This window comes from Coturnix japonica, chromosome 4, assembly GCF_054131305.1.
Source record: "Coturnix japonica strain WE chromosome 4, WE-NBRP24, whole genome shotgun sequence".
NCBI classification, from domain to species: Eukaryota; Metazoa; Chordata; class Aves; order Galliformes; family Phasianidae; genus Coturnix; species Coturnix japonica.
Genome location: NC_140666.1, coordinates 89,403,328 through 89,430,832, shown reverse-complemented (window position 1 = coordinate 89,430,832; position 27,505 = coordinate 89,403,328). Strand labels below are relative to the sequence as shown.

The following is a 27,505-nucleotide window of genomic DNA, read 5'->3' as shown; positions in this document are numbered from 1 at the left end:
TTCCACTTTCAACTCCTTGTTGTCATCAGGTCAGATAAAACTCGTGCTGGATGAGAGGCATCCAATGTTTACAGATCTGTGGAAAGAAGCTGTTGACAGTTTGGAGTCATCGGTTCCAAAATGGGAAAACTTCTTTCCAGAAACTCAGGGTATCATGCTTGTCTTGTGCTGCTTCCAGAGTGGAGTCATCTCTTCTTAATCCGCTGCTACACAAAGACATTTAGGGTAAATTCTGAGAAGCTGTAGAAGTTCAAGTGGACAGAACTATGTTCTTTAGAACCTTGGAGGTGCAGGCTTTGGTTTTGAGTTAATCAGAAATAGTCTTTGATCAGCGTTTGCCATACCCACCCCATCCAGCAGTTACTATGTTGGTGCCAAGTACGCGTTTGAGTCATACCAACAGTCCCCTTATCACAACTGCTATCTCACAAAGGGAGGTAAAAGCAGCATGGTTGTCTTTTGAGTTGTCTCCAGAAACCGAAAGCAGCTTTGATCTCGTACTGTCATCCTTCATATTTACCATGTTCATCACTGATTTAACATAATGGCTGATGTTTGGCACTGGTGGATGTACCCTCACCAAACTGACCTAGAGAAGAAAGGCTGGATGTGTGCTCAGGTGGCAGAGGCAAGGAAACAGCGGGGGAAAGGCTGCAGAAAGCACCCTTGTGCTTTGAAAGATGCCACTTGTAAAACATGAGGCCTCTTTGCTCTCCCAAAACACTTTCAGTTTCTCCTCTTGTCCTCGTTTCCATGAGTTCTACATTTTGTGTTGTAAACGCCATCCTTATGGCCTGGTGCATGTAGTTGGGTCATGGAGGATGGTTTCCTTCTCTGTCTGTCTACACTATTGGTGCTCAATTTGATAGTGGTTGTGTGATCTCTTGTAGGACAACGCAATGGACTTTGAAGAGGAAGAAACTGAAGAGAGATTTGCACACGGGTGAGCTGGCTGCTTCCATTTACCCATTAAAGCATCCGGACTTATAATTCACTTGAAATGAGATTCCTAATTAAAAGGAATAGTGCATCCTGGCTGCCTGTTCGTTAGTCTGGACCAAACTTCAACGCAATAAAGAAGGTTTGAACGTATTGCTTCCTTTATGCAGCATCTATTAGCTCACCAGCTGGATGGCTCTACGTGCGTATAGCATGAACTCATTGGACACGCTCATCACTATCTTAAGGAACAGAGCTGTGGTAAACAGGGAGGACTCTTTTCACACAATCATGGCTTGAAAGTCAGACTTTTCCTAATATTTTTCTCCCTACATCAGCACATAAACGGAGTTCTCTGGGCCAAATTAGACCCTGTGGGAGGGTGAACGACCTCTGCATGACAAATGAACGCTGCGTTGATTAATAAGCTTCTGGAAGGCACTCAAATTCTGCGGTGATGAGGACAGTTGTAAGGGGACTTAATAGGGAAGGAGGTTTTCTTCCTCAACAGACCTATTGTATTTCTGTGCCCATCAGCTGCACCCTGGTCTTGTTATGGCTGTTTTAAAGCTACTTTGAACTCGTCGTCTTGATGCAAAGGAATGGACAGACTCTGACTTCTTCTCCAACTATGTATTTGGTCTTTGGTTTGGACACGAGGAATCAGATAGAAGGAGACCTTTATTAGATCTATCGAGGTGTAGATTTTTCTGATTGATGTAGAGCTGCTTTATTCCATTACAGCAGTCCTTATCCTTTGCAGGAGGATCCTTAGCAGGCTCAATAGCAAAGATGTTTATATTGATCCAACAGTGGTAGAAGACCATGTAAGTGCCTGGGCAGCTCTTGTGCCCAACTCAATGTGCTGGTTGCTTCCTTTGGCTATGAAGAATGAATGCCAGGTGGGCAGGAAGGAACACCAAGGAGTGTTCTCTGCCTTAATGCCACGGCTATGAGTGAGCTTCCACACGTGCTGCTCTTGGCTTAGGCTGGGATACAGAAATCCCCGCATGCAGCCTCAGCTGCTTTGCTGGCCTGACCCAGCTGCAGCCCTGCTTGGTGCCCTGGCTTCTATAGGCTTTTGTCAGCAGAGATATCAAGTGATTGTGGCTGCGTGCAGGGGGAAGGACGCCTGTCCCTGTGCACAAAAAGGCTTTTTATGAGCAGCTCTGGATAACCCAAGGCCATTATGATCCTAAGTCTTGTGCAGGGCAGATGGGCTCTGGTGCTGATGAGAGGCAGGGAGATTTCTGCTGGAAGAATGGAGGAATGAGGAAGAAAAACACTGAACAGATATGACTTCACCATGACTATATGTTAGAGCATTTCTTTGGGCAGATGCTTCACGTGTGAATCACTCTGGATGTGCTTCATGTCTCTGGGAAGTGAGCAGGGCTGCCGTGGGAAGCCTTTGGTAAGAGTCCACCTTCAGGCTTTAGGGATGGCTTTATGGGACTGAGCCCAGAGAGATGCTTGGGACGGCTTATGATGAGTGCAAGGCTTTGCTAAATGGCACCTCCTCACCCCCCAAAATGCCACGTGTGAGCATCTGGGGAGCTTCCAAGGTGCTGCTGAGCTGAGGCAGCCTCACAGCATCCAGATGTTCCCATCTGGCCACCCCACTGCAGAACCTCAGCACACGTCAGAGCACGGGAGGATCTAACAGGGCTATTGGGTTCCCCATTTGTGCTGGGAAACCCCAATAGATTTCCCTGTCCCCTCGTCTCCCACCTCAAGAAGGGGCCCCTGGGACCTATTGGACACGTGTGCTTGCAGCTGTCCCCATTAATAGGAAGAAACTTTTGATTGGCTATTAGGCTTAATCAATATTATTATTAGGGTTTGAGTTGCTATTAATGAATCCTTGCTCTGAGCCCCTTGGGGGAGGAGGGGAGGGATGGAGGCGGATTGCAGAGCAGCGGAAGTGCTTCAGTTTGGGTGCGTGGGCTGCATCCGTCCCCATGTGTCCCCCCCCAACCCCATATAGCCCAGCAAACCATAGGGTAAAAAGATATATCATAGTATTAATGGTCATTCATAACAACCGTAAGCACACTGAGGACAGCAGATGGGTCTCTGTGCTATCTCCCCCTATGGGGTGAGGATGGGGGGGTGGTGGTAAAAGGGGTTATTTTATTGCGTTCTCCCCTTTCCTCCTGGTTTTTCTATGGGGTCGGCGAGGGGCAGCTGCTGCTGTGGCTCTGCTGGGACGTCCTGGTTGAACGGGAGCAAGGGGGGGAGGTTGGAAGGGGGGGAAGAGCTTGTGAGCAGCCTTCCCTCCCGTCTGGTTTCCATTAGTCCGCCACGCTCAGCCAAGAAACACAGCCATAAATAAAGGCGAACAATGCCAGCCCCCTCCCCGCGGCCGCCCAGCCCAGGACGCAGCCGGGTGCCTGGGAAAAGGGGGCTCCGTCCATTAGGACGGAGGGGAGCGTGAATGGGGCTGGTAGGGGGAAGCGGGACGGAGGGGAGGGAACCCGAGAGCATAAGAGGGAAGGGAGGGCCGGCAGCGGGGAGCAGAGGCTGTGACAGCCCCGGGGATGGCGAGCATGGAAAGGTTGGCCCCCCGTGTGCCCCATAAACGGAGGGGCTTCGCTGTCATTTTTGGGGACCGAGTCTTGCTGCTGGGGCTGCTGCTGCTCCCCGGGCACGGGGGTGCTGCTGGGACACGAGGTAAGGGGGGTTTGGGATTAAGGGGGTGGTGGGGAGGGGGTGTTACCCCTCGGTTTTGGGGTAACATCGTGCGGATGGGGGGGACCCCAGATTGTGTTGGGGTGGTGCGGGCTTTGGTGGTGGTGTTGAGGCTGCATGGGGCACGGTTCCTCCTGCTGGTCCCACAGCTGTGCTGTGAGGGGGTCCTCCGAGCTGCCCCTATTTCTATGGGACCCCCTGTCCCGTCCCCAGCCTTGCAGAGGTCGCCGGGTGCTGCCGATGCCTCTATATGGTCCGATCGGGAGCAGGGAGCTGCGAGCGGCCGCCCAACCCCGAGAGGAGGAGGAATGGCTCCCGGCCCCCCTATGGGACCCCCATGAAGACCCTCTTCACCCCACAGCAGGGATCCCTCAGGCCCCGCAGCCGTCTCAGCTCCCCAAAACAAAACTTGGGGCAAAACTTGGCCTTTTTTTAACTACTGAAGAAATACGGGTGTTGTTTTTAACCCCCTGAAGCTTTCCAGCGTTTTCATAAACCTCCTTTAGCCCCTTTGGGTTGATGTTTTGCACCCTCCTTTTTGCCTGCAGCCCCTCCATGGAGCTGAAAGCAAAACTTCTCTTATTATTGTTCTCTGTGCTTTGCTGGACTTTGCGCTTCCAGCAGCTCCGAGTGCGCGATGGGAGCCTGAAACTCACATCGTACTCAACCTAAATCCCCATCTGAAACACTGAGCGCTGCAGGGATGAATCCATCCCAACCAGCAGAGCTCCCAAAAAAGGGCAGGCAGTGTTTTCCAGGAAAATAACATAGCAAGAGAAAGGGGTGGGGATGCCCCTCTGCTCTGCTTTGCTCTGCTTTGCTTTGCTTTGCTTTGCTTTGCTCTGCTTTGCTTTGCTTTGCTTTGCGCTCCCGTTTGTTTGAGTTGGATTTTCAGGCCCTTGCTCGTTCTTTGGGGCTCTGCCATTCCCAGCACAATCTATGGACAAACAGAGCTCTCTGCTCTCTGCTCTCAGCCCCGTTGTTGGGGGGAGAAGAGCTGTTATGTTTTCTTTCCTTGTTTCTTTGCGTTGGGTGGGTGCTGAATGTCACGGAGCGCGATGTGCCTCAGTTTCCATGTATTTATGGCTGCGGTTGGAGGCCCCGTTCTCCCCTTTCTTAGAGGACAAGGGAGTGTGCCACTGCCTTATCTGCAGTTATTCCTGGAATCTGATTAAACGCTACGTGTAATGAGAGCTGATTAAATGCCACCGGGTGATACCGCCAGGCTGCTCCGTGCTGGGGCTGCTCCCACCCTCAACTCCTTTTCTTGTCCTCTTTTTCTGTCTCATTAACACCATCCTTCCCCAACCCCAATCCAGACGTATTGGATTGCAAATGTATGCAGTGACCACACCATCAGCCCCTTCTTTCCACTCCCTTTGCCCTTTATTGGGGAGGGTTATGGTATCGCAGCTGCTGGGATGTGTTGGATACGGCCCAAGATAGGGTGGGTTTTTTTATGGTGATTTTGGGAGATTTGGTGCATTTTTGGGGCTGGGGAGGGTAGAGCTGCTCCTTGGAGTTGTGGTTTTGTATTGGTGGCCAACCTTGCAAACCCAAGGAGCCTCCTAGCCCTATTTCTTTGGGGGAGCTCCTGATGCTGGGTTGTGCTGTGGGGGCTCCCCAGCTCTCTGAGCTCCCCATAGCTGGGCGAATCATTAAGGTTGGAAAAGACCTCAGAGTTCCCCAGATCCATCCCATCCCACCGTGCCCACTGACCATGTTTCTCAGTGCCACATCCCCACAATTATGGGATGCCTCCAGGGACAGTGACTCCACCTGGGCAGCCCATTGCAGTGCCCAACTGCTCTTTTGGAGGAGAAATATCTCCTAATATCCAACCTGACCCTCCTTTGGTGCAACACGAGGCCATGGGAGCTCCCCAAGGTGCTCACCATCTCTTCTCTTCAACCAGGGCCGATGTCCCAGGGAGAGGAGGTGACACCACACTGGCTCCTTGGGGGTCGCAGCCGACGAGCCGTCAGCCTGGATGACACGGTAAGGACATGGATGGAGGACACGGATGGCTTCTGCCCTCCCCACTGCATGGTTGGGTTGTGTGATGCCAGGGTTCGGATGCAGGGCGTGTGTTGGAGCGCCCAATTTATGGCATCCATGAGTTTGGTGATGAAACTGGAGGCTTTAACAGAGGATTAATTAAATACTGGGCAGCTGGATCCCAGGCTGGCACAGACTGAAGCACCACATCCAGGCAGACTCTGGATGTCCCCAAGGAGGAGGCCCGGCATCTCAATGCTCCCTGTGCCAGCACTTTGGCACCCACCCAGCACAGCAGTGCTGCCGATGGGCTCCAAGCTGATCCTGCTGCCTGGCTCTGTCTCCCTGATGTCCAATAGCTGTGTGCTGGGTGGGATATTACTCCCTAAGGCTCACTGCTGGCTGGCACATTGTCCCCTCCATCCACACCTCCAATCCCTACTAGGTGATAGAGGGAAACTGCTGCAGTTTGAGGACACAGTGATGGGAAGTGACCTCCTCTGGTGGCATCTATGATGGCGATGGGATCTGAGGATGCAGCTTGGAAACCACCTGAGCTGTTTCCATATGGGATCTCCTGGTTGGTGCCTTTCACTTTCCGGGTAGCATCGCTCGCACAGCAGCTGCTGTTGGGAATCACATTTCTCCTGCAGCCAGAATAGCTGTGCTGTGCCCAACCTCACACATCTCATCCTGCTGGGGACAGCATGGTTGGGTCCCAGTCTATGAGAAGCCATCCTGGGTCTATATTTAGTTCAGAGGGCATTTTAGAGGCAGGTGGTTTATTTATGCTCTTGCTGCCCCAGATTGCTGCGGGATGTGGGGGTTCAATGCATCCCCGTTGGCTGTGGGGCTGAGGAAGGGGCAGTGGGGAAAGACCTGGTGCTTCCTGGCATCTGTTCTGCTTCCAGACAGCCTGAAACAAGGAGCTGCTGTTCAGCGGGGATGTGGGGAGGGGCTGCAAGCCAGCAGAGGGGCGGTTTGCAGGGGAATTGCTGGAGGAACCAAAGAACGGGGCAGGGGTGAGGAGGATCCTGCTTGCTCATCAAGACCCGAGGCGTTGCTATAACCTCTCATCTCCAACCCAGCCCTTTTGTCCTCAAACCACCACTGAGTGCTTATTTTTAATCCATTCTACCCTGTCTGCTCCTGCCCTTCCAGCAAAGGTGCTGGAAATAGTCACATTGGCTTGGTGCGGATGTGACACGTGTGGCTGCCCTATCGCCCTTCCTGCTGCACAAAGGAGCTGTTTGTCCCCACACGGCTGTTTTTGGGGTCTGCAAATGCTCCTGTATGGCCTGAGGCCCTGGGGGGAAGCAGGAGGGGGAGGAGGAGAAGATGCATCTTAGTAATGAGAGGTTTTAAGGCATCAGGATTTGGGGCTTGTGCCCACAAGCTGGGATGTGCTGTGTTAAGATGTGGGCTAAATAGCTTGGGGTTGTGAGTGCAGCTGGGCTGTGAGCATGAAGCCCAATGTGGTTGGACCCATGTCTGCCTCCTGAAGGTGTAAAACATTGGGTTCTGGCACAAAAGGTTGGGTTCTGGCATGGAACGAAGGGTTCAAGCCCAAAGCAATAGGGATCAAGCACAGAGTGTTGGGTTCCAGCATGAAGCAATGGGCTCAAGTGCAAATCAATGGGTTCCAGCATGAAACAATGAGCTCAAGTGCAAATCAATGTGTTCCAGCATGAAGGAATAGGTTCCAGCACCAAATTAAGGGTTTCCATTGTGAAACAAGGGGTTCAAGCTCTTAGCAGCGGGTTTAAGCATAGTGGTAGCAGCAGGGAGGATGCTGCAGGGTGACCCATGCCACTTTCCCATCCTGGGAAGCACCCAGGGGACACCATGGTGTCTCCTCTTCCCAGTGATGCTCCTCCTGGCTCAATGAGGTGGCCTTGATGGCCCTGCAATGCACTGGGCATGCGGGATCCTGTTTGTTAGGGCTGAAATCCCACAGGCTCTGTGGCTCCTGGCACACGTGGAAGTGATTTGGGAGAGGCCAGAAAGAGGTCATGGGGACCTTGATTGCAAACAGCTCCCTTGTTAGTGAATTGGTGGAGGGATCCTGTCCTCATCAATGCGATGGCCAACAGGACGGTCGTGCTGCCTGGGCTGCTGATTTCTTTTCCCTTTGCAATCACTTGTTCCCATGTGCCTGGGAAGCATCACCAGCGCTGGGAGGAGCAGGAAGGGAGGAGTGGGACCACCCAACCCCTGCCCAGGTGCTGTCACCCACTCTTGCAATCTGTTTCCTGCAGGGAAACCCTTTTCCCTTTGCAACATGTGGCAGGGCAGACCAAGCCAGAATGCAGCTTCTGAGCCGGATTTGCTTTGAAACAACCCAAATGCTGCCTCTTATATCCATGGGATGGGTTCTCCTGGTTCTCCAAGAGCTGGCTGCTGCCAGGATGCTCTTCCATTGAACAGCTGGAGGCAGAGGATTGCCCTGGAGGCCTTGGATTTCCATCCTGGTGTGCACTGGGCTGCGCTCTGCTGCATGTTTGGGTGATGGGGAACTCTTGAAACCCAAACTCTGTTGCTCAGCTCCAGCTGTGCCTGAGCCTGGGGAAGACCTGGCTCTGCAGTGATGCTCCGGCTGGGAGCTCAGCTGCAAAACCCATCACTGTATTCTCTGCGGAGCATCCACATCCCTGCGGTGAGATGAGAACCCATCTTCCCTTCCTCCTCTCTGCATCCAGATTTGCATGGGCTTACCCAGGACATCAGGGCTTGTGGGACTTGGAGCCATGGAGAGACAAAGATCAAATAACAACACAACCCTCTCGGCCTCAGCTTCTCTGCACACATTGCTGTGGTTTTTTCTGATCAGTGGATTGAAAGAGAAAACTGGAGCCAAGCTCTGCCCCGTGGGCTCCTCGCCAGGGCGGGTTCATCCCGGCTGCTCTCCCAGCACAGCTCATACTGGGACTGGATATGTGGGATGTGCTGGAGTGGGGCCACTAATACACGGTCTGGCTGCTCCTGCAGCATGCAATGGGGAGCTGTGGGTCCTGGAGGCAAATGGTGGTGTTTGGGTCAGGCAGGATGGTGCTGGATATCTGGGACAGTGTTGGAGAATGGGAGTGGTGCTGGAGTTTGGGATAGTGCTGGAGCTGGGGATGGTGCTGGAGACTGGAATAAAGCTGGAGCTGGGGATGGTGCTGAAGACTGGGGTGGGGACAGACTGGGTTGGTGTTGGAGCTTGATGAGCCCAGGTTGATACTGATCCATTCCTATTCCTGGTGCACAAAGCCACATCCAGCAGCTCTTAGGGAGCCAGCCGGCTCTTTGCTTGGGCTCAGGGCAAAATTACTGGTGCTTAATTAACACAAAACACATCATCACCTTTCCTGGCCTTACAGCTGGGTTATTTGAATTCTGCCCAGCATGAGTTGCACTCCTTTCCCACCTTTTCCTTAAGGACTGCTGTTTATTTCTGCAGGGGTCTATCCGGGATCATGCCCTTCTCCCCATCTCTGTGGGGGAAACTTGAGGCACGGGGAGGGACAGCCCCTTGCAGGGTCTGAGTGCTGACCCTATTGGCAGTGATCTATTTTCCTGCCTTCAGTGGTAGCGCAGGGGCTGCAAGCATGAATGCTGCCTTAAAACACGTGTCCCTTTAAGGCAGCAGCTCGGGGACAAACGTTTTGCCATGAAGGCCCCAGAGTCAAAGCAGGGAGTAATTGCTGGGGAATTCAAAACCAAGGCTTGGGGAAGAGGAGGAGGAGGAGGAGAGGGCTCAGGGGTGGGAGAAAGAGCCTGGAAATACGGGGAGGCGGGGGAAAAGCAGGGAAATAGCAAGAAAAATGCGCAGACCATGTTTGGCCAGAGAGAGATGTTTGTATAAGATCATGTTCTAAAAATACAGCCCGTTCCCACCATCGGTGGAGGAGAGGAGCCTTCGGCCCCGGCTTCCTCCTCCTCCTCCTCCTCTTCCCGCGTGGCACAGGGCCCCTTGTTGTGGCTGTGCTGGGGTTGGCGGGGACCTTGGCTTTACCTTTTCTCTCTGCTTCTTTTGGTTTATTATGTTTTTAAAGGGCTGCGTCTGGGCTCCTTTTTTGGAGCTGGGGAGATGGCATCTGGGGGGGGCTCAACCATCAGCACTCCATCACTGCATCCTCATGGCGCTGTGGGGCCAACATCTCCCCATCCTTATCCCATCCTATCCCAAACCATCCTCCCCCACCCTGGGCAATATGAGCAGCTCAATTTGGGGAGCTCCTGCCCTCCCCCCCAGAAAACACACCACAAACCCAGTGTGCCCCACATCCTGAAATGCTTCATAGTGATGCTGTCCCTAAGAACATCCCTGGGGCTGTGGGCCACCGGGGTGCATGAAGTGTGACGTTCCGCCATAGGGCCAGGAGGGAGGATTTGGGCTTCAGTTCAGCCCTTTATGGGAAAATCACCCCCACCCCTTCGCATTCCTGGTGAAAAACGCGTGATGTTTGGAGCAGTGAGTCCGCAGCGCTGCCGGGATGGCTCCTTCCTCTCCCATTTATCTTCCTAGCTGGGAAAACCTTTGCAGCGTGGCAGCCACCGACCCCATCCCAACACAGCTGTGGTTGGGCAGGAGGAGGGGGGTCAGCAGCACATCATGGATGGGTAAGGATTGGGTGGGGGGATTGGACCTAGAGGGAGGGGATGGAGGTGGGAAGGGACCCCTCTGTTCTGCTGGTCTCGTGCATCTTGGATTTGGAGTGGCAGCCCAAGGTTGTGAGGTTGCATCCCAGTATGAGCCACATGGGCTACTTGGGCTGGTTTGGATGGTCTTACGAGATATCTCCAATCCCCATCCTATGGGGAAATGTGTCTTGGTGCCACTTTCAACCTGTGTCCCAGCCCTGCCTTTCTGTGCTCTCCTGCTGCCCCACCAACCACGTCACCTCCTGCCACCTCTGTGCCATGGTGCCGACATCCCAACCTCAAAGGAACCCAACCTGTGGTTGGATGCAGAGACACCAAGCACTGCCAGGTGACACCAGGGATACTTTTCATGCTCCCAGCACTGGAGCCAGGGAGGGGACATCAGCACCAGGTCTCACTCTTGGGCTGTGTCACACCCCGTTGTGCACAAACCAATTGTGTTGGCGTGGATGCGTGTGCACGGTGAGGAAACCAGTTCCCATTAGTCTCCCTCCAAAGTGAGGGATTGAGTAAAGCCACCAGCATCCTGGGGAAGCTGAGTCAATCGCTTCCTCCCGCTGTCCCTGGGTATTTTTATCAGTGCCATTACCACTGCCCGGATGGTTGCTATTTATTCCTGTGGTCATGGCACAAAGATGCCAGCTACCCCTGGCCCAGCACTGGGCACCTCCTTATACCCACCTCTTTTGTTCCCTCCATGGTTTTCAGTAGGTCCTACAGTAACACAGAGGAAGACAGGGGGCATCTTGGGTCTGTCTGTCCTAACCCTATTCCTCCTTTGCTTTCTCTGCAGGTGCCAGCGCCGGCTCAGGCAGAGGTGGCTGTGATGGCTGAGGGCAGAGAGCTCATACTGGTGCTGGAGAGGAACCAGTAAGTGTGGGGACTGGTTGAGGAAGGGGTGCTGCTGCAGGATGTTGGGATAATATTTTCCATGGCTCATGCCTGCATCATACAAGAAAAGGGCTGGACAATGCCATGGTGCAGGACAGTGTGGGTGAAGGATGGAGAAATCCAATGGGATGGTTCTGCAGCCTTGCTTTAGGGCTGGTGCTGTGGGGTCTTTGGTGGCATCTTGGTTGTGTGGAGGATGTTTGGAAACCTGGGTTGCTCTCCTGTTGGTCCGGTGTTGGTGGATCAAGCAGCTTCAAGATGAGCCTTGGAGACCTTGTGGTGTTTATTCTGTTGTGTTTTGGGGTTTCTCCTGGTGCTGGGTGGCCTTGTGGTCAAGCAGAGTATGGTGTCATGCAGGAAGCCCATCCTTAAAGGTCCAGTTCTGCTTCTGCTTTCTTCCATCTGTGTGGGTTGCATGCTAATATGCAAAGCCTATCCTGATATTCCTGTCAGGTTCAGAGATGTTTTCATTTCTTCTAATGGCCATACTTCTTCTGGAAGACACTGAGAGGGCTAAGACCTCATCAGCTGGAGATGGTGCTGTGTTTGCAGGGAAGTGTTGAATTGGATATATTGAATTGCTCTGAGGGTGACCATGCATGGTGCCCAAGACAGTTTGAGGTACTCAATGGCACCAACAGCACCCAGGACCATCCAGTGTATCCAAGAGCGTCTATGGCCCTAAAATCTATTCATATGGCACTCAAGGTTGGCTGTGCTTAGTACTTGCATCTGCTGGGGGGGCCACTTCAGCCATGAGCTGTTCGAGCTGTTGTCTTGTGCCAGCCAACAGGCAACCTCAGCTATCCAGGCTGTGCCATACCCCAGATCTTCTCTGCTGTGGTGCTGGGAGTGGTGGTTGGCCTCCAAACCATTCCTCATGGTCTCTTCCAACAAGACCTTCCCTTGTGAAGGAGGAGCCCCATCTCCTTGCTTTCTTTTCCCTTGCCCTACCCTGCAGAGGACATCCCAGTGGGATGCTACCATGATAGAACTTGCTATATCCCAAACTGGGGATAAGCTCAAATCTCCCACCTCCCTCAGCCCCCAGGCACTGTGTGAAGGTCCTCAGCCGAGCCCATCCCCGACCCCATCCCTATTGTACCCCTTCCAGGACCCAATCTGAGCTTCCATCACAATCCTTTGCTGTAGTGGCGTCTGCTCTCAGGGATGTGGATTTGGATGCCAGGAGTGTGCCCACAGCAATATTTTTGGAACCAAACCAGTCACAAAATAGAAACCAAGAGGCGGGGAGGCCCAGTGCTGTTCTGGGCTGTCTGCTGGCAGCGTTTCCCTCTATAGAATAAAACCAGAGGGTCAGTAGGGGTGAGCCCAGCCCTGCAGCTGGCTGAGCCCCCGGTGGACTCAGTGCCCATCACCCCAGAGTCTGGGCAGGACACATCTCTGCTGCTTTCCCTCTTGTACACAGGCATATGGGATGTGGGCTGAGCTCTGGCTCTTCTTGCCCGGCAGCAGGAAGCAATTTGTCAGCACAGGGCTGTGTCACCGCTGGCTTGGGTGAGAGACAGCCGGCAGCTGTGGGGACAGGCTTTGCTAAGAACAGTCTGAGAGTTCTCAACATCAGCTCTTAGGAAATAAAACCTTATTCTCAGAAGGAGAATTAATGCATCGGAACAGGATGCCTGGAGAGCTGGTGGGGTCACTGTCCCTGGAGGTGTTGAGGAACCATGGAGATGTGGCACTGAGGGATGTGGGCAAGGTTGGGGATGGGCTGTCGGACTTGATATTAAAGGTGTTTTCCAACCTTCTATGATTCTATGAACAGCTCTGCTTTTTTGGGACATGCTGGTGTGATGTTGGTATGGTGTTGCGTCAAGAGCATCACGCTCATTGTGCCATGAGTAAGCTGAAGTGGATGGATAGAGGTAGTAGGGTTGGAGACCCTAAACCTGCCATGCTATGAGTCTGGATCCCAAGGATGGGTCTGACCCCATCTTCTTCAAGCTGATGCTCTCCCTTTAGGGCTTTGGCTTGATGGTGGGTTTAGAGGTTGTTGCTTCACTGCGATGGGGGCAAAGGGAGACTTATCAGGTGGGCTTGATCCTTGTGGGGAAGTCATCATTCCATCCTTGATGGTGACCCCAACCCTGGTGAGCTACAGAAGGGGACCTGGAGACTTCAGATCCCCCACTCACATCTCCTGGGGTGAGGCAACAGAGGAACCATCCTGTCCCTATGGACCCTCTGTGACACTGTGTCCCCACTGACCACGGGTCCCCAGAGGGTCAGCACATCCCTGGAGCACCTTTGGGTTCCTCACTGCTCTGCTCTCTCTGCAGGCTGCTGGCACCAGGCTACACTGAGACACACTACACCACAGATGGGCAGCCTGTGACGGTGACCCCCAACCACACGGTGGGCACATCATTCATCTCAGAAGAAGGGGGGACAGTGTTTTTGGGGTGCCCCAAGGATGAGCTCTGAGTATCTCTGTCCCTTCCCCATGCCAATTCCCTGTCCCTGATTTGTCACCCATTTGGCACATGGAGTCCTGCTCAAGCTGAACCTCCAGAGCTGGCTCCATCCCTCCTTTTCCCTGGTCCAAATGAGCTCTGCTTGCTGGGAAACATGAAGTGGGTGGCTTTTTGGGGACAAACAAATGGCATTTATATCTGGCTGGCTCTGTGTGATGGCTTCTAACTATGTTCTTTGTTGTCTTTCTCCCCAGGACCACTGCCATTACCATGGGCACGTACGGGGCTACCGGAGCTCCTGGGTCGTCCTCAGCACCTGCTCAGGAATGCGGTATGGAGCATGTGGGAGATTTTGGGGGGTTCTGAATGGAAATGATGCATGTCCTGCCTGAGGTTTTAATACTAGGGATGTATGAGCTCATGGGGCTGCATTCATCTCTCTGCCCAGCTGGGTACTTAAGCTGAGGTGTGGAAAGTCTGTGGGATTTTAACAGGGGTTGGGTGAGCACTGAAGGAGCTACAGGAGATATTTGGGTCTGTTCTCCATCACCAGGGGCTTGATTGTGGTGAGCAGCAATGATACCTACTACCTGCACCCCGTGGGGATGCCCGGGATGAACCACCACCTCATCCACCGAGCAGAGCACCTGCACATCCCTGGTGGTACCTGTGCCCACGGCGATGACTTTGGGAACACCATTGGTGACATCACCCGGCTCTTCCAGGCAGTGGACCATCGGGTACAACCAGCTCTGGGTCCTTTGTTTATGGTGGGGCAGGGAGCTGGGAGTGGGGTTGTCTGCATCCTTACCTGGTGTCTTGGGTGGGCAGGAGACCTCAAAGTGAAGCCCTAGGACATGTGGGCTGAGACTTTGACAGAATGGGACATGATATGGCCATGCAAATTGTCCGTGCTTCCTTGTGCCTCACTTTCCCCTCTTGACCGTCCTTCCTGGGCTGATATAGGAACATGTGATGCACTTTGGCTTCTTCACTCCTCTAAGCCTTGCCCTCTGTCTTGCAGGTAAAGAGAGATGCCTGGAGGACCATGAAGTACATGGAGCTCTTCATCGTAGCTGACCACACACTGGTGAGTGTTGCAGGGGCAGGAATCTGCTCTGGCAGAAAAGCCAGCATCCCGCTCAGTGTCCATCTCTGCTTTTGCTCTGCTGACTTTTCCCCATCCTCTTTTCTTTGCAGTTCAGGAACCAGAACCTCAACTTGGGCCTCACCAAGCAGCGAATCGTGGAGATTGCCAACTATGTGGACAAGGTAACGCCGGTCCCTTATCACCACCTCTGTCACTCCCACTGTGTCAGAAGTTCCTGAGCTCAAGGGGTCTGTCCCCATGCCACTGGAACTAGGAGTTTAGGTGATGGTTGTAAATACAGGATGGGAAATGCATTACCAAGCACCAGCGATGGTGGACTTTCAGAGGCCAGGATCAAAGCTGGCATTGATATAGTGTTGTGGTTCTCCAAGCCTAAGTGGAGGCAGTGCTGTCACATGGTGGATGGGATTGTGTCACCCTGAAAGCGTTGGTGATAGAGCTCATGTGTGCTGGTGGATTTAGGATAAATGTATCCCTAAATCAACCAACCAGAAGGAAAGCACGGAGACCCACTGGCTGGAACATCATGGTAGGGATGGTAGGTCTGCAGCAGATGTTTATCCCTGTCCCCTCTCTGCAGTTCTACAGGTCACTGAACATCAAGGTGGCCTTGATTGGCCTGGAAGTGTGGACAGAGAGGGACCAGTGCACTGTCACCAGCGATGCCAACGCCACGCTCTGGGCCTTCCTGCAGTGGAAGAAGGCTCTGAGGGCTCGAAAGAAGCACGACAACGCGCAGCTGCTGACGTGAGCACCAGGGGATGGTGGGGCACCAGGTCTCCATACTGCTGATTGATCCAATTGGGTTCACTAATTACCCTTCTGTTCTTTCTGGTGAGCAGTGGGAAGACATTCCGGGGGACAACCATTGGCATGGCCCCACTGGAGGGGATGTGCAGTGCAGACAACTCCGGAGGAGTCAGCGTGGTAAGGGAAGCATGAAGGTCCCCATTGCCAGCCTTCCCCTGGGCTGAGGACCCCATTGTCACCCAATCCTAATGGGGTTGTTTGTGGGCTTGGAAGACCAGCCACCTGGATTTGGTCCTGGGATCAACCAATGATGCTGGGTGCCCTCTCAGATGTTTCCCAAGTCCTAAGAAAGCTGAAAAAGGGAAGGTTTAAAGTTTTTGTGCCCTGTGTATGGTCCCAGCAGAAGTATTGGGGTGTCCTTCATTGCTTCTGTCCTTCATCTTAAGTACCATCTGCTTGTGCCCTCTGGTTTGGCAGGGCCATCTCCACCATAGATGATCTTTTTTCCTAATGGGGTGATGATGGCCCTGATGATCCTGTGGTCCCTGGGCAGGGTGTGTGGGCACACAGATTCTTGTTTTTTGGGATGTGCCCTTCCATGCCCCTTTTTTGCAGTGATTTGTTCCAGTAAAAGACCTTCCCAAAAGTCCCTTGGTGGGCTTTTAGGAGACAAAATCCCACCTCTCCCATAGACTCTCTTCACTTGGGACACAGCTGCCACCCTACACTGATGTAGGGGCCACCCCTCTTTGCACCCCAGAGCTGATGCAGCCCCTTCTCCTTGGCAGGACCACTCGGAGCATCCCATTGGAGCAGCAGCCACCATGGCCCATGAGATTGGCCACAACTTTGGCATGAGCCATGACAGCCAAGGCTGCTGCGTGGAGGCCACCCCGGAACAAGGAGGCTGTGTCATGGCAGCGGCCACTGGGTAAGTGGCAGGGACAGGGATGGAGATGGGGGGAACAGCAGGAACATGTCAGCCATTTGTTCTCCTACACTCTGCAGCTCACACGCAGAGCTCTCCGGGCTGACCGCACCTTCCTGCCACATTTCTTCCTGCGGTTTGTGCTAAAATGTTTTTCCCCACATGGGCAGGAAGGATGTTTTTTGACTGTCTGCAGCCTGTCCCTGTTTGTGTGTTCATGTACCAGCTTATGGGTATATTTACTGGCTTCTCTTACATGGACTTAAAGGTTTTTTCCTGTAGCCCATGAGATTTACCCCAAAGTTCCCCCACAAATCTTTGCTTTGTGTCAGAAATGAGATGTGCTGATATGCAAAGAACTGATTGTCAGCAATATGAGGAAATGAAAACAGCCCTGAAATGAGCAGAGCGTGTCTCCTATGCCTACATCCTGTGCTCTGCTTCCTCCTTCTCAGTGCACCTCCCACAAAGCACTAGAAACTTATGCAAAATAACAGAAGAACTGTTCTGTAGATGTCCCAGTTTCATTGCAAGGGGATTGGACTAGATGGCCTTTAAAGGTCCCTTCCAGCTCAATTCATTCTGTGATTCTCAGAGCTGGTGTAGGAAATCACCACCTTCTGCCAAGCTCCTTATGGGGAAGGACACTTGGGCTGCTCAAGAAATGACCACACGTGCACTAACTTCCCACCTCTATTGCTGTTCAGCCCTTGTGAATCTTCGTCTCCATTCCTTTTTCTTTCTTTTGCTTTCAGTTTTTGAAAGGTTTTTGTCTGTATCAGCCATTCTCCAAAAGATTTGGGTTCAGCATGGTGTGCCCTGGTTTAATGTCTGGGTTATCAGCACAGGTTGGGGTGGGAGAGATGGTGATGTGGATGCATATGGCTGATGGTGTCTGCTGCTTGTCCTTACTTCCCAGTCCTGTCTGGTTTTCCAACTTCTCCTGGCCCCACTTGCCCTGGTAACCACCCTTCCCCATCTGTCTCCCATGCAGACACCCCTTCCCACGTGTCTTCAGCTCCTGCAGCAAGAGGCAGCTGGAGAGCTACTTCCAGAAGGGAGGTGGCATGTGTCTCTTCAACCTGCCTGACACTAAGGACCTGGTGGTGGGACGGAAATGTGGCAATGGCTTTCTGGAAGATGGAGAGGATTGTGACTGTGGGGAGGTGGAGGTATGATGCTGGGGTGGGGATGGGGGTTGTATCTCAGCTTTGCTGGAGGTTGCAGTATGGAGAGGAGTCTTTGCAAAGGGTGAGGGTTTGGGATGCTGTCCCAAATGTGATGTGAGGGGTGGAGAAGAGACTGATCTGGTGGGAACTGGATGGGCTTTAAGGTCCCTTCCAACCCAAGGCACTCTATGATTCTATGAGAGCAGTGATGGGAAGGGGGAAGGGATAAACTCGTTGAGCATTGTTGCTGTCTATAATTCTACATCATCATCTTCTCTGTGTACAGGAGTGCACCAACCCATGCTGCAATGCACACAACTGCACGCTGAAGATCGGAGCTCAGTGTGCCCATGGTGACTGCTGCCAGAACTGCAGGGTAATTCCCACTCTGCCCTCCACCCGAGGCCCACCTTGAACCAAGCACTGAGACATGGTCCCCATAAGACTCACACTCTGCATGTCCTCAGGTTCAGCCCTCCTGGTTATCAAATGATGAGGGTTATGCAGAAATATGCATAAGATATGCATGAAAACCATGTCTTAGAGGGAGTCTCTGCTTTGTGGCTGGAGTCTAGCCCCAAAATCTGGCTTTATAACTCAAAGCACTTTACAGTCCTAGAGGGGACATTATAGCTGCTTTATGGCCCCATGCTGTGCCAGAAAATAGCATCCATCTGAGCTGATCCCATTTGCTGCTTTTGGGTGCTGATGATTCTCTCTCCTCCTGTTGCAGCTGAAGGTGGCTGGGACCATCTGCAGGGAAGCAGCAGGATCCTGTGACCTCCCTGAATACTGCACAGGTGCCTCACCCTACTGCCCAGCCAATGTGTATCTGCTGGATGGCTCTTCCTGTGCTTATGGGGAGGCATACTGCAACAACGGCATGTGCATGACCCACCACCAACAGTGTGTCCAGCTCTGGGGACCAGGTGAGCCTCAGTCCTATCCCACAGGCATCCTCATGGCCCCTTATTGGAGCAGGAGCCTTGCTGGGTCTCTGTGTTGTGTCTCAGTGGAGTCCTTGAGCCCCCTGCCCACAGGGGAAGGGTGTAATGAGTGGAAGGTGTTTGTGTTTCTACCCAGGGTTGGGTTAGTGCCCATGGGGCTGGTGTGGAGGGCAGAGCATGCTGCTCTTACACATCACAAGTGCCTGATCCTGCCCATCTTAGAATTATTAAGGTGCAAAAGACCTCTAAGATCATCAGGTCCAACCATCGCCCCACTGAATATGGTCCCCATAGTGCATATAGCCCATACATTACATGCAGCTCGTGTAGCCACTGTGCTTCATTGGGCTGCACCTCACCCCTTTGCACACTCTGCTCCCCATTCCAACATCCTTGACACCTTGCTCCTATCCCATAGCATCCATCCTAATAGGGTGCAGCTCCCTATCAGCATTCACACAGTGCACTGCCAGCCCCAGGGCCAGAAGAGCTGCAGCAGGCACAAAGGGAAGAAAACCTTCCCACACAACCAACATCTTCTGCAAGACCCCAGAGCAAAGGGACCTCCATCCTTCTTGTCTTGTCCTTGACCCAACACCCACCTTGGAGCCTTCTCCAAGCTGTTCTCGCCATGAGCATCCATCCATTAGTTGCAATGTTGGTGTTTCTCCCCGCTTTTCCCATCCTGCTGATTATAAAGGACCTTTTTTTCCCCCCGTCAGGAGCCTGGCCAGCCCCAGCTGCCTGTTTCCAGGATGTGAACATGGCTGGCAACACCTATGGCAACTGTGGCAAAGACAGCCAAGGGCGCTACGTGAAGTGTGACAAGAGGTGGGTGAAGCACTGATGTGTGCAGGTACTCCATCACCTGTAGGTCCCACTGCCCATCCCTACAATGGGGCTGGCAGGGCTGTGTCCCACCTTCAACATCACTGTTTTGGGCCAGAGGAAGCCACCAGGTCCTTCCTGGGCTTAGTTCCATCTTTACTGTGAGGTCTCTTACCATGAGTCACCACCCAGCCCAACCCAAAGGAAAAATCAAGAACAGTATCTACAGGAGAGGCTTTCTAGGGAATGTTTACTCTCCAGTATTCCTAGTTAGGCAGTGACGTTAGAGAGGACCCTCTGCCTGTTCACTTCAGCATCTTTTTGTGCTCTCCATGGCTGATCTAAGCCTTTCTGAACATCTTCTATCATAGCCTCCCATGGCCATAAGTTCAGAGAGGTGAGCTAGCAGGCAGTGGGATGGGGCAATGAGGCAGCAAGGATAAGCCAGCCTTCACCTGCCTTCATCTTGGCTCTGCCTTGCTCCTAGAGATGCCATGTGTGGCAAGATCCAGTGCCAGAGCTCGGCCAAGAAGCCCCAGGGGACCAACACTGTCTCCATTGACACTACCATCCGCTTCAATGGGAGAGAGGTGAAGTGCCGGGGCACCTACATGTACACTGCCAAGGATGATGAAGAAGACCTGTCCGACCCTGGGCTGGTGATGACGGGGACAAAATGTGGAGATGGAATGGTGAGTGCTTCTTCTTAGGGTTGGGGTCTTCTTGGGGAAGTCAACTCCTTGGTTCTTGCCCCATCTCCATTGTGAACAATGACAATTCTCTATGTGATAACTAGGCCACCATCAATGTTTTCCACCACATTTACAGGCATTGCCCTGATGATACCTCAACTGTGATATCACAACTCTTAGAACAGCTTGAGTTGGAAAAGACCTTTAAAATTCATCTGTTCCAACTCCCCTGTAATGAACAGGAACACCCACAGCTCCATCAGGTGCTCAGAGCCCTGTCCGGCCTGACCTCTGACCACACATCACCAGCTGTTTATTTGTAGGCCATCAAGTCCTCTTCTCTTTGGCCTTCATGTTAAATTTTCATGTTTAATGAAAAATAGAGCAATACCAGCAAGAGATTCATACCCTAGGGCTTAATGAAGGGCTTAATGACTAACTGGTTTCCAATGGGAAAACTGTTAGGAATCAAAATACCTGTTTGGATAGATAAAGAAATGTGCTGGTATCTGAGCACAAGTCTGTTTTGCAGTGCCTGCATCTCCAGGTATTTTACACAGGGTTAGTGCAGCTTAGAATGGGCAGAAGCGTGGTAGACAGCATGATAGCAGGGATGCATGCCAGACAGAGCTGGCTGAAGTGATACAGCTTTCACTGTTTGGCATTTTCCTTGTGAAATATTCAACCCACTTTGTGATGGAAGGCCAAAATGTTGACATTTTTATGAGAAAGGATGTCTGCTTTTGAAATCCAGCATTGGCTTTTTTGGCTGGTGCCAGCCTTTAGGGCTGAATGGGAAGTGCCTTCTCCATCTGGTGGGCTGTCAGGGAGGGAGGTGGCAGTGGTGGAATGTGGCTCTACTGAGCTGTATGGGATTGGGAATTGTTGGAGATTCCTGGGCTGTGCTGAAAGCTGGAGTGAAATACATTCACTTGGGACAATGAGACAACCAGCTTGCATTGTCTGTGTTCAGTGTCTTCCCGGAAAACTCCTGTCTTTGAAGCCAAAATATCACTGTGTTCCATCTCTTCAGCCTTTCCTAACCTTTTCTCTTGTCTTTCTATCAGGTTTGCAAAGACCGCCGGTGCCAAAATGCCTCCCTTTTTGAGCTGGAAAAGTGCGTTTCCAGGTGCAACGGCCACGGGGTGAGTTTCCATCTGAGACCTACAGCAGCTCAGATCCTTACGCAAAACCAAGTCATCTCCCGCTGGGATGAGTCTTGCAACACAGTGGGCATCTGCTTTTCATAACTCTTAAATTGGATGTCAGCTATGGGTGAGACCGAGCTGAGGTCTTTGCTTATCTATGTCCAAGTTAGAGGGAGAAAATCATTCTTGATGTAATGACCATCTGCAAAATTTGGATCAGGGTACGGTTTGAACTGGAGAGCGTGCAGAGCTCAGAGCAGGTGTCTGTTCCCTCTGAGAGCAAAGCAATGACCAGAAACTCAACTGGGACTGCAGAAATGCAGGGAAATTGTTTAGCAAATAGAAGAAACATAGAAAATAGAAGAAATATAGAATAGAAAGCCGCTATTGTTCAAAGTTTAAAGACACCTGCAGACAAGGACTGCTTAGACCATGGCTTTGTCAGGTAAGGGAACAATGAACAAAGTGCTGCTGGGTTATGTAGAGAGAGGTAATAGGTAAAGCACTCAATGCTCAGCGTAGTTAAGGCTCCTGGTTTGGATTCCCTGCTTCAGAAATGCTGTGAGTTGAGGGGACATGCCCCAAGGGGAAGATGTTGAACGAAGTTCTGGCTTAGCACAGAGCATTAAGGCCATTCTGCTTAACTAGTCAAGCGGCGTGAAAACTGAAGTTAGGAGATGCCTCTCTGCAAGGTTTATACAACAAAGAGGAGGAAAAAGTACTGCCAGCAGGAAAATATGTCTGTACATTGCAATCACAGGTTTGAGGGCAACGTTGGCATGATCCAAATGATGTCCAAGGGGTGAATGGTAGCAGGGTTAAGCTCCTTCAGCCCAGATTCCTGCCATTGGCACCTGATTACAGCCCTGTCCTATGGATCTTCTTTTTCATCCATACCTGTTGGTCTCCAGCCCTCTTTCTCTCTCCACAGGTTTGCAACAGCAACAAGAACTGCCACTGCAATGCAGGTTGGGCTCCTCCATACTGTGAGAAGCCGGGCTTGGGAGGCAGCGTGGACAGCGGCCCCGTGCAGCATGACAGTGAGTCCAGGCTGGAGCACTGGGGTGGTGATGGGATCCTTGAGATTGGAAAAGGCCACTGAGATCATCCAGTCCAACCGTCAGCCCATTGTCACCATGCCCACTATGCTGTGTCCTTAAGACCAAGCAGAGCCACGCTCTGGATTTGGCCCCTACCAAAGCAAACGCAGAGGCTGATGACTTTTCTGCCCCCACACTAATCTTTGTGCTTTCCCTGACAGATCATGAAGCCATCTTGGTAACAATTCTGCTCATCTTCCTGCTCTTTCTCCCGGCCCTTGTGGGGAGCATTTACTTCTGGTACCGGAGGGAGAACTCGCTTCTGAATAAGTGGATCAAGGAGGTGAGGAGGAGGAGCCGGGAGACGTACAGGTGAGTGATATGAAATTTCTTCTCTCTTGGGGACCCAGTTAGACCTGAAACCCAGTTAGACCTGAAACTGAAAGCAGCCAGCCTGGTAGGATGGGTGAGAGAGGAAGCACAGCACCAGCTTCAGTGAGATCTAGGACTGCTTTGAGATGAGCTCTTTGTGGGGACAGTCTGAGGCTTTGAACTCTTTCCCAAGCAGATGAGAGGAATGATCTGTTGGAGGGGATGACCCTAGAGAGTGATGATGAAGGCAGCCTGGTACCAAGGATCTCTCTTGCCATCTGCTCCTAGCAGGCTGCAAGAGCTGGAAGGGCTCTAAATGAACACAGAATTTGGGTATTCATTATTTCCAATCCCAGCACAGGCACACATAGAAACCTCAGAGCCCCTGCAAGCATTGAGAAAAAAACCCAGAGCCAGGCATGTGTCTTTTTATATGGCTTGTGATTTCATAAATGCCATTACTCAAGATTGACTTGTTGTCCCTGCCCACCAAGCCCTGCCAGGCATTTCCCTGTCTGTTCCCAAAGACAGGACCTTGCTGATGTGCAGCCTTTTGGGAGGCAGCTGATGCAAAGATGGTTGCTTTATTTTGCTCTCTGTGATTTGTGTTTGTGATCCTGGGCAGGAACACAGCCTTTGGTCGGAAGGCAACCAGTGGCCATTCCAAAGCTGCTTTCACCTTACGGAACATTTCCACCTCCAGCCATGATAACAAAGTAAGTAACATCCCACCATCCAGATCTGTTTTCTTTCCTTGTCATGATATTGTGTGTATTTCCCTCTAGCAATGGGGCCAGCTGGTGTTTTTCCTTGTCTTTACGGTGTGAGCTCTCAGGCAGCATTATTCATCCCTGATAAAAATGGATCTTCTGAGCTCTGTGTGCCCCAAAAGATCTCAGTGACTTCTAGGATACTCTGCAGGGAATTGGCCCCATCCCCATAGCAGAGTGATGGCTTCACACTGGTTCTCCAGGCAGACACTTCTGCTGGTGGTAGCTGCATTTCTTGGGATCACCCAAGCCAAGAACAGATTCTGTTTCCCTAGGAAAATGCACTTAAGTTTTTCCTTTCCTCATCTCTGCAGGCAGCGCGGGCTGCGTTTCCCCCCAAGGCTTGTGCTCGCCAACCTGGCTTCCAACCTGTCAATGTTGTCCATCCCTTTCGTCCACCTCCTCACTCCATCCCTCCACGTCCAAGAGACCCCAAACCTGCCAGGCCTCCTCCTCCAGTCAGCAAGTCTCCCATGGTCCCCACCAAAACCGTCGTCTCTCAAGCAAAACTGCCTCCTCCTAAGAAACCTCTTCCCTCCAGCCCTGTGAGGACCCCAGTGGTGAGTTGAGTTGGCTGGCTGATCTTCCCCTGCCAGAATTCCCCATTTTTGGCTACCTGTGGCTCTGTTGGGGTGGACATAATTAAGGGAGCTGTTGTGGCATCCTAAGAGATGAATCAGTTGCGGTGCTGAAGGAAGCTCAGTAGATGCTGAGAATATTTTAGGGTACTTTGGGTACTGTTGTATGCTTTGAAATATGCAACAAGGACTTGGACATGATGATCCTTGTGGGTCCCTTCCAACTTGGGCTATTCTGTGATTCTATGATCTCAGCTCTTCAAAAGGAGAATAAGGGTTCTAAGACGTCACTGGAGGCTTCCCTAAAGATGTTGGTCTCTCCTTACACATTTTGTGATTTCAGGTAGGCCCAAAGCACCAGCCACCACGTCGGCCACTGCCTGGATGTCCTTTTCTGGCCAAAGAGCTGCCTCCTGCACATGGACAGACCCTGCTGGTCACGGTCCCTCCTACCAACTTCAAGGCCTTTGGTACAAGTGCTGTGAGCCATTCTACGAGGCCATCCAAGTAAGTTGAGGGAGGAGTTGAGCTACTTCTCACCACACTGGGGCCATGCAGGCAGACAGAGCAGGAGTCTCGTGGGTCATATTTCTTTGGGACATCCTAAATATCAACATGGTATGCTCTGGCTTGCTTTTTGTTCCCTCATCTACATCACGGCCTGCATTTCATGGTAACTCTGCCCATGACAGGTGGGGCCCTTCCAACACAAGCTGTTCTATGATTCCATGATTCCATGATTCTCATAGTCCTCCCCAGTATGACTGGTGTGTCTGGGGTCTGTGCCTGCTGCTGGGGCTGAAGAGCAATTTGAAGCCCACCAGGTTTGAGAGAACCTGGAAAATGGCTTTGGTGCTCAGCTTCTAATAATAATATGCAAATAATAGGAAGGAAATTAGTTGATACCCCAAATCTTGCCATGTGGGGAACAACTGCAACCCAAGAATTTACCCAAATGTTGACCCTACCATCAACCTCATGGCCATAGTGCAGGAGAAAAGCCTACCCGTGTGTTAGTCAGTGCACCCACAGGCACTCAGAACCTGTGGCCATGCCTCCATTTGGCAGGACATCAAGGGGTTTTGTCAAGGTTGGCCAATGGTGACCAGGATTTGAGTTTTTTGTCCTGTAGGGTCCTGATAGATGAAGGAAAGTACCATATTTTGGTCGGTGCATGTGGCTTTGCATCCTGGAGCATGGGGGCTTCTGGTTTGCTGCTGGGGGACAGGGGAGAAATGTACAATGATGCTGTCTTTCATCTTTCCTCCCTACAGGCCGATGCCACCTCAAAGGTGAGTTGCAGACATCATGCAGGAATAAGGGGGACCTACTGCACTGGGTTTTGACCCATCAAGCTGGAGTTTAAACGTTTCCCTTCCCAGAAGCTCATAGATGAGTTCCTTTCAACTCATGCTATACTGCTAAATTCAATGAAAATGGGTCAGTGGGAACTTTTGTATCCCCTCCTCGTAGCCAGCCAGGGCCTTATCCAGCCATGGAGGGAAGACACCATGCTGAACTAAAGTTGACCCTCATCTCCAGATGGTCTAATTACTGCTTTGACCTTCTTAAACTATTTTAGGTTCTCGTTCCTTTGTGGTTGTCACCACAAGGAGGCTGAATATGCCCCAAAATTCTCAGTGTAACTCAATCCCTACAGATTGTCTCTCCTAGTAGATAAAATAAGCTTGTTCTCTGATCCAAAAAGAGAAAGATTTGGCACATCTCTGCAACTAGACCTGGCTCCCTCCAAGAAAAGCAGTTTTGCCCTTGCTGTTTTCAGCCATACAACTCTGATGCAATGCCAGCTTCAGGAAGCATAGAGTGGCAGGGACAGATGTGCTGGGAAGCAGGATGTACCATGTCCCAGTTCTGATTCATTACTAGGTACTACTAGGAGAGGGATAGGGAAATATCCTTCCTGGTTGGCTGATGTGAGAAATGTCATGAGTTCTCAGGGTGGACTATGGGGTCTATCTTACAATAGTTGGCTTGGTGACATCTCTGGTAGTGCACAAAACGCCTTGGTTGTTCTTGAGAAACTGAGAACCCCTTGGGGAACATTTCTCCCAAAGCAGGTGGGCTCCCAGGTGTTACCATTGCTTACTGCCTGGTGCCAACACATGGTTTTGTCTCCTGTCAACGTGTTGAGGTTATGTCTAAGGCCAGCACCTCAAAGCAAAACAGCCTGGGATTGTATTTTGAGAGAGGATTTTGATGACCAGGACAGTCTTGGATCCCCTCTGGTCTCACAGACAGCAGCTCATCTTTCCTTCCTGACATGTGGAAGGATGGCTGTGATGGTGATGGTGGATGTTTGGTCTCTCTGCACTCTGACTTGTTTCCTTTCTCTTTTTACTTGCTCTAGGCCAGTCCCGGCCATCAAAGTCCAATCAACCTCCTTCCCCTTGAAGAAGTGACAAACCAAAGGACACCTTAAGCCCATCCTTCCTGAGCTGGCTCTCCTGATTTGCACTGCTGCTGGCGACAGGGGTCTTTATTCCTCTCATTTTATTTGTTGGGGTTTTGTTTTTAGTTTTTTTTGTTTTGTTTTGTTTTGTTTTTGATACCAGAGGACTATTTTTATAAGACAAGAATGAGTGCTCAGCACAAAACAGTGAGTGGTGGGGGGAGGAGAGGGGAAATTGGTACCACGGTATAACTGAGGGTTGCTCTGTGGGGTAACCATGGTGAAAACTCCACCACAGCTCTTGGCATCATTTCTTTGCCAGTTTATCCCCCCCCAGCTTTGATTTCTTATTGACATTGCACATGGGCTGCTTAGGGGTGACCTGGGGTCAACTGAACATCCAACGCTGATGGAAGATGCTGACAACAGCGAAAGCTGTGTAATATCCTTCTAGCTACCTCCTCCTTCTCCTCCAGTCATGGTGACATTCCCCACCACCCAATGCCACCAGAGTTCAATGCTGGGCATTGTCTCCGGGGAGACATTTGCCATGAGATAAAAATGGTCGCCAGTTTGGACGGTGCCATCTGGTGCTGGGACATATCCTGAAGGATCCAAGTTCTCCGGCTTCTCCTGGCCCCCCTACCTGATTGCACAAGAACAAACAGTGACAATCCTGGGGCCGCACCTGGAAGGAGAAGCCATCTGGGATATGGTTCAATGTCTGCAGTGCTGGTGACAGCTGGTTACCAGGGTGCTTTCAAGGGGCTCAGGAGCCCTTCAAAAACATATTTTCCCCGTTCATGGGGCAAGCCCAGAAGTGGTTTGTGAGCTGCTATCACTGCTGTCCAAAGTGGGAAGGAGCCACAAGCCAGGAACAAGAGCAGGAAGACCTCCTGCCTGTGCTGTTGGCTTGCCCAAAGGCCTTGGCCAAGCCGTTGCGTCTCTCTGTGCCTCAGTTCCTCCCATCTGTACAATGGGGGGTAATACCTACCTCACAGGGATGTTGTGAGGTTTAATGAACTGGTGTCTTGAAAGGGCTTTACAATCCTCAAATGAAAGGTGCTCTTGACTTGCACAGAACTATTCCGTGCCACTTTCCTATGACTTGATGCGCGGCTCTGTCAGGGTCTGTAATGGGAGCAATGGTTTTGTACTTTC

The 27,505-nt window shown here is 51.7% G+C and overlaps 1 protein-coding gene across 3 annotated transcripts; it reads left to right on the top strand.

Moving 5' to 3' along the window:
* The first annotated feature begins 2,219 nt into the window (after positions 1-2,219).
* On the top strand, positions 2,220-27,505 carry ADAM33 (ADAM metallopeptidase domain 33). Of its 3 annotated transcripts, none has more exons than XM_015862996.3 (24): positions 2,220-2,353; positions 5,546-5,628; positions 11,069-11,145; positions 13,467-13,542; positions 13,856-13,932; positions 14,155-14,341; positions 14,626-14,691; positions 14,802-14,873; positions 15,293-15,459; positions 15,555-15,639; positions 16,251-16,393; positions 17,385-17,562; positions 17,846-17,935; positions 18,293-18,488; positions 19,229-19,337; positions 19,822-20,026; positions 21,094-21,171; positions 22,106-22,214; positions 22,436-22,586; positions 23,212-23,302; positions 23,671-23,916; positions 24,278-24,441; positions 25,209-25,226; positions 26,303-27,505. In XM_015862996.3, exons 2-24 carry the CDS (start codon positions 5,551-5,553, stop codon positions 26,352-26,354), a joined length of 2,715 nt encoding a protein of 904 aa, XP_015718482.2. In that variant the 5' UTR covers positions 2,220-2,353; positions 5,546-5,550; the 3' UTR covers positions 26,355-27,505. The 3 variants fall into 3 exon arrangements, with proteins under 3 accessions (XP_015718482.2, XP_015718481.2, XP_085403691.1); XM_015862995.3 differs by lacking the exon at positions 2,220-2,353 and adding an exon at positions 3,087-3,612; XM_085547565.1 differs by lacking the exons at positions 2,220-2,353; positions 25,209-25,226 and adding an exon at positions 3,087-3,612.

Excerpts from the sequence above, each read along its gene's own strand:
- ADAM33 (XM_015862995.3), top strand. The coding sequence starts at position 3,480 with ATGGCGAGCATGGAAAGGTTGGCCCCCCGTGTGCCCCATAAACGGAGG. Across the intron at positions 11,146-13,466 it reads CTGGTGCTGGAGAGGAACCA|GCTGCTGGCACCAGGCTACA; the intron begins GTAAGTGTGGGG and ends CTCTCTCTGCAG. Across the intron at positions 14,342-14,625 it reads TCCAGGCAGTGGACCATCGG|GTAAAGAGAGATGCCTGGAG; the intron begins GTACAACCAGCT and ends TCTGTCTTGCAG.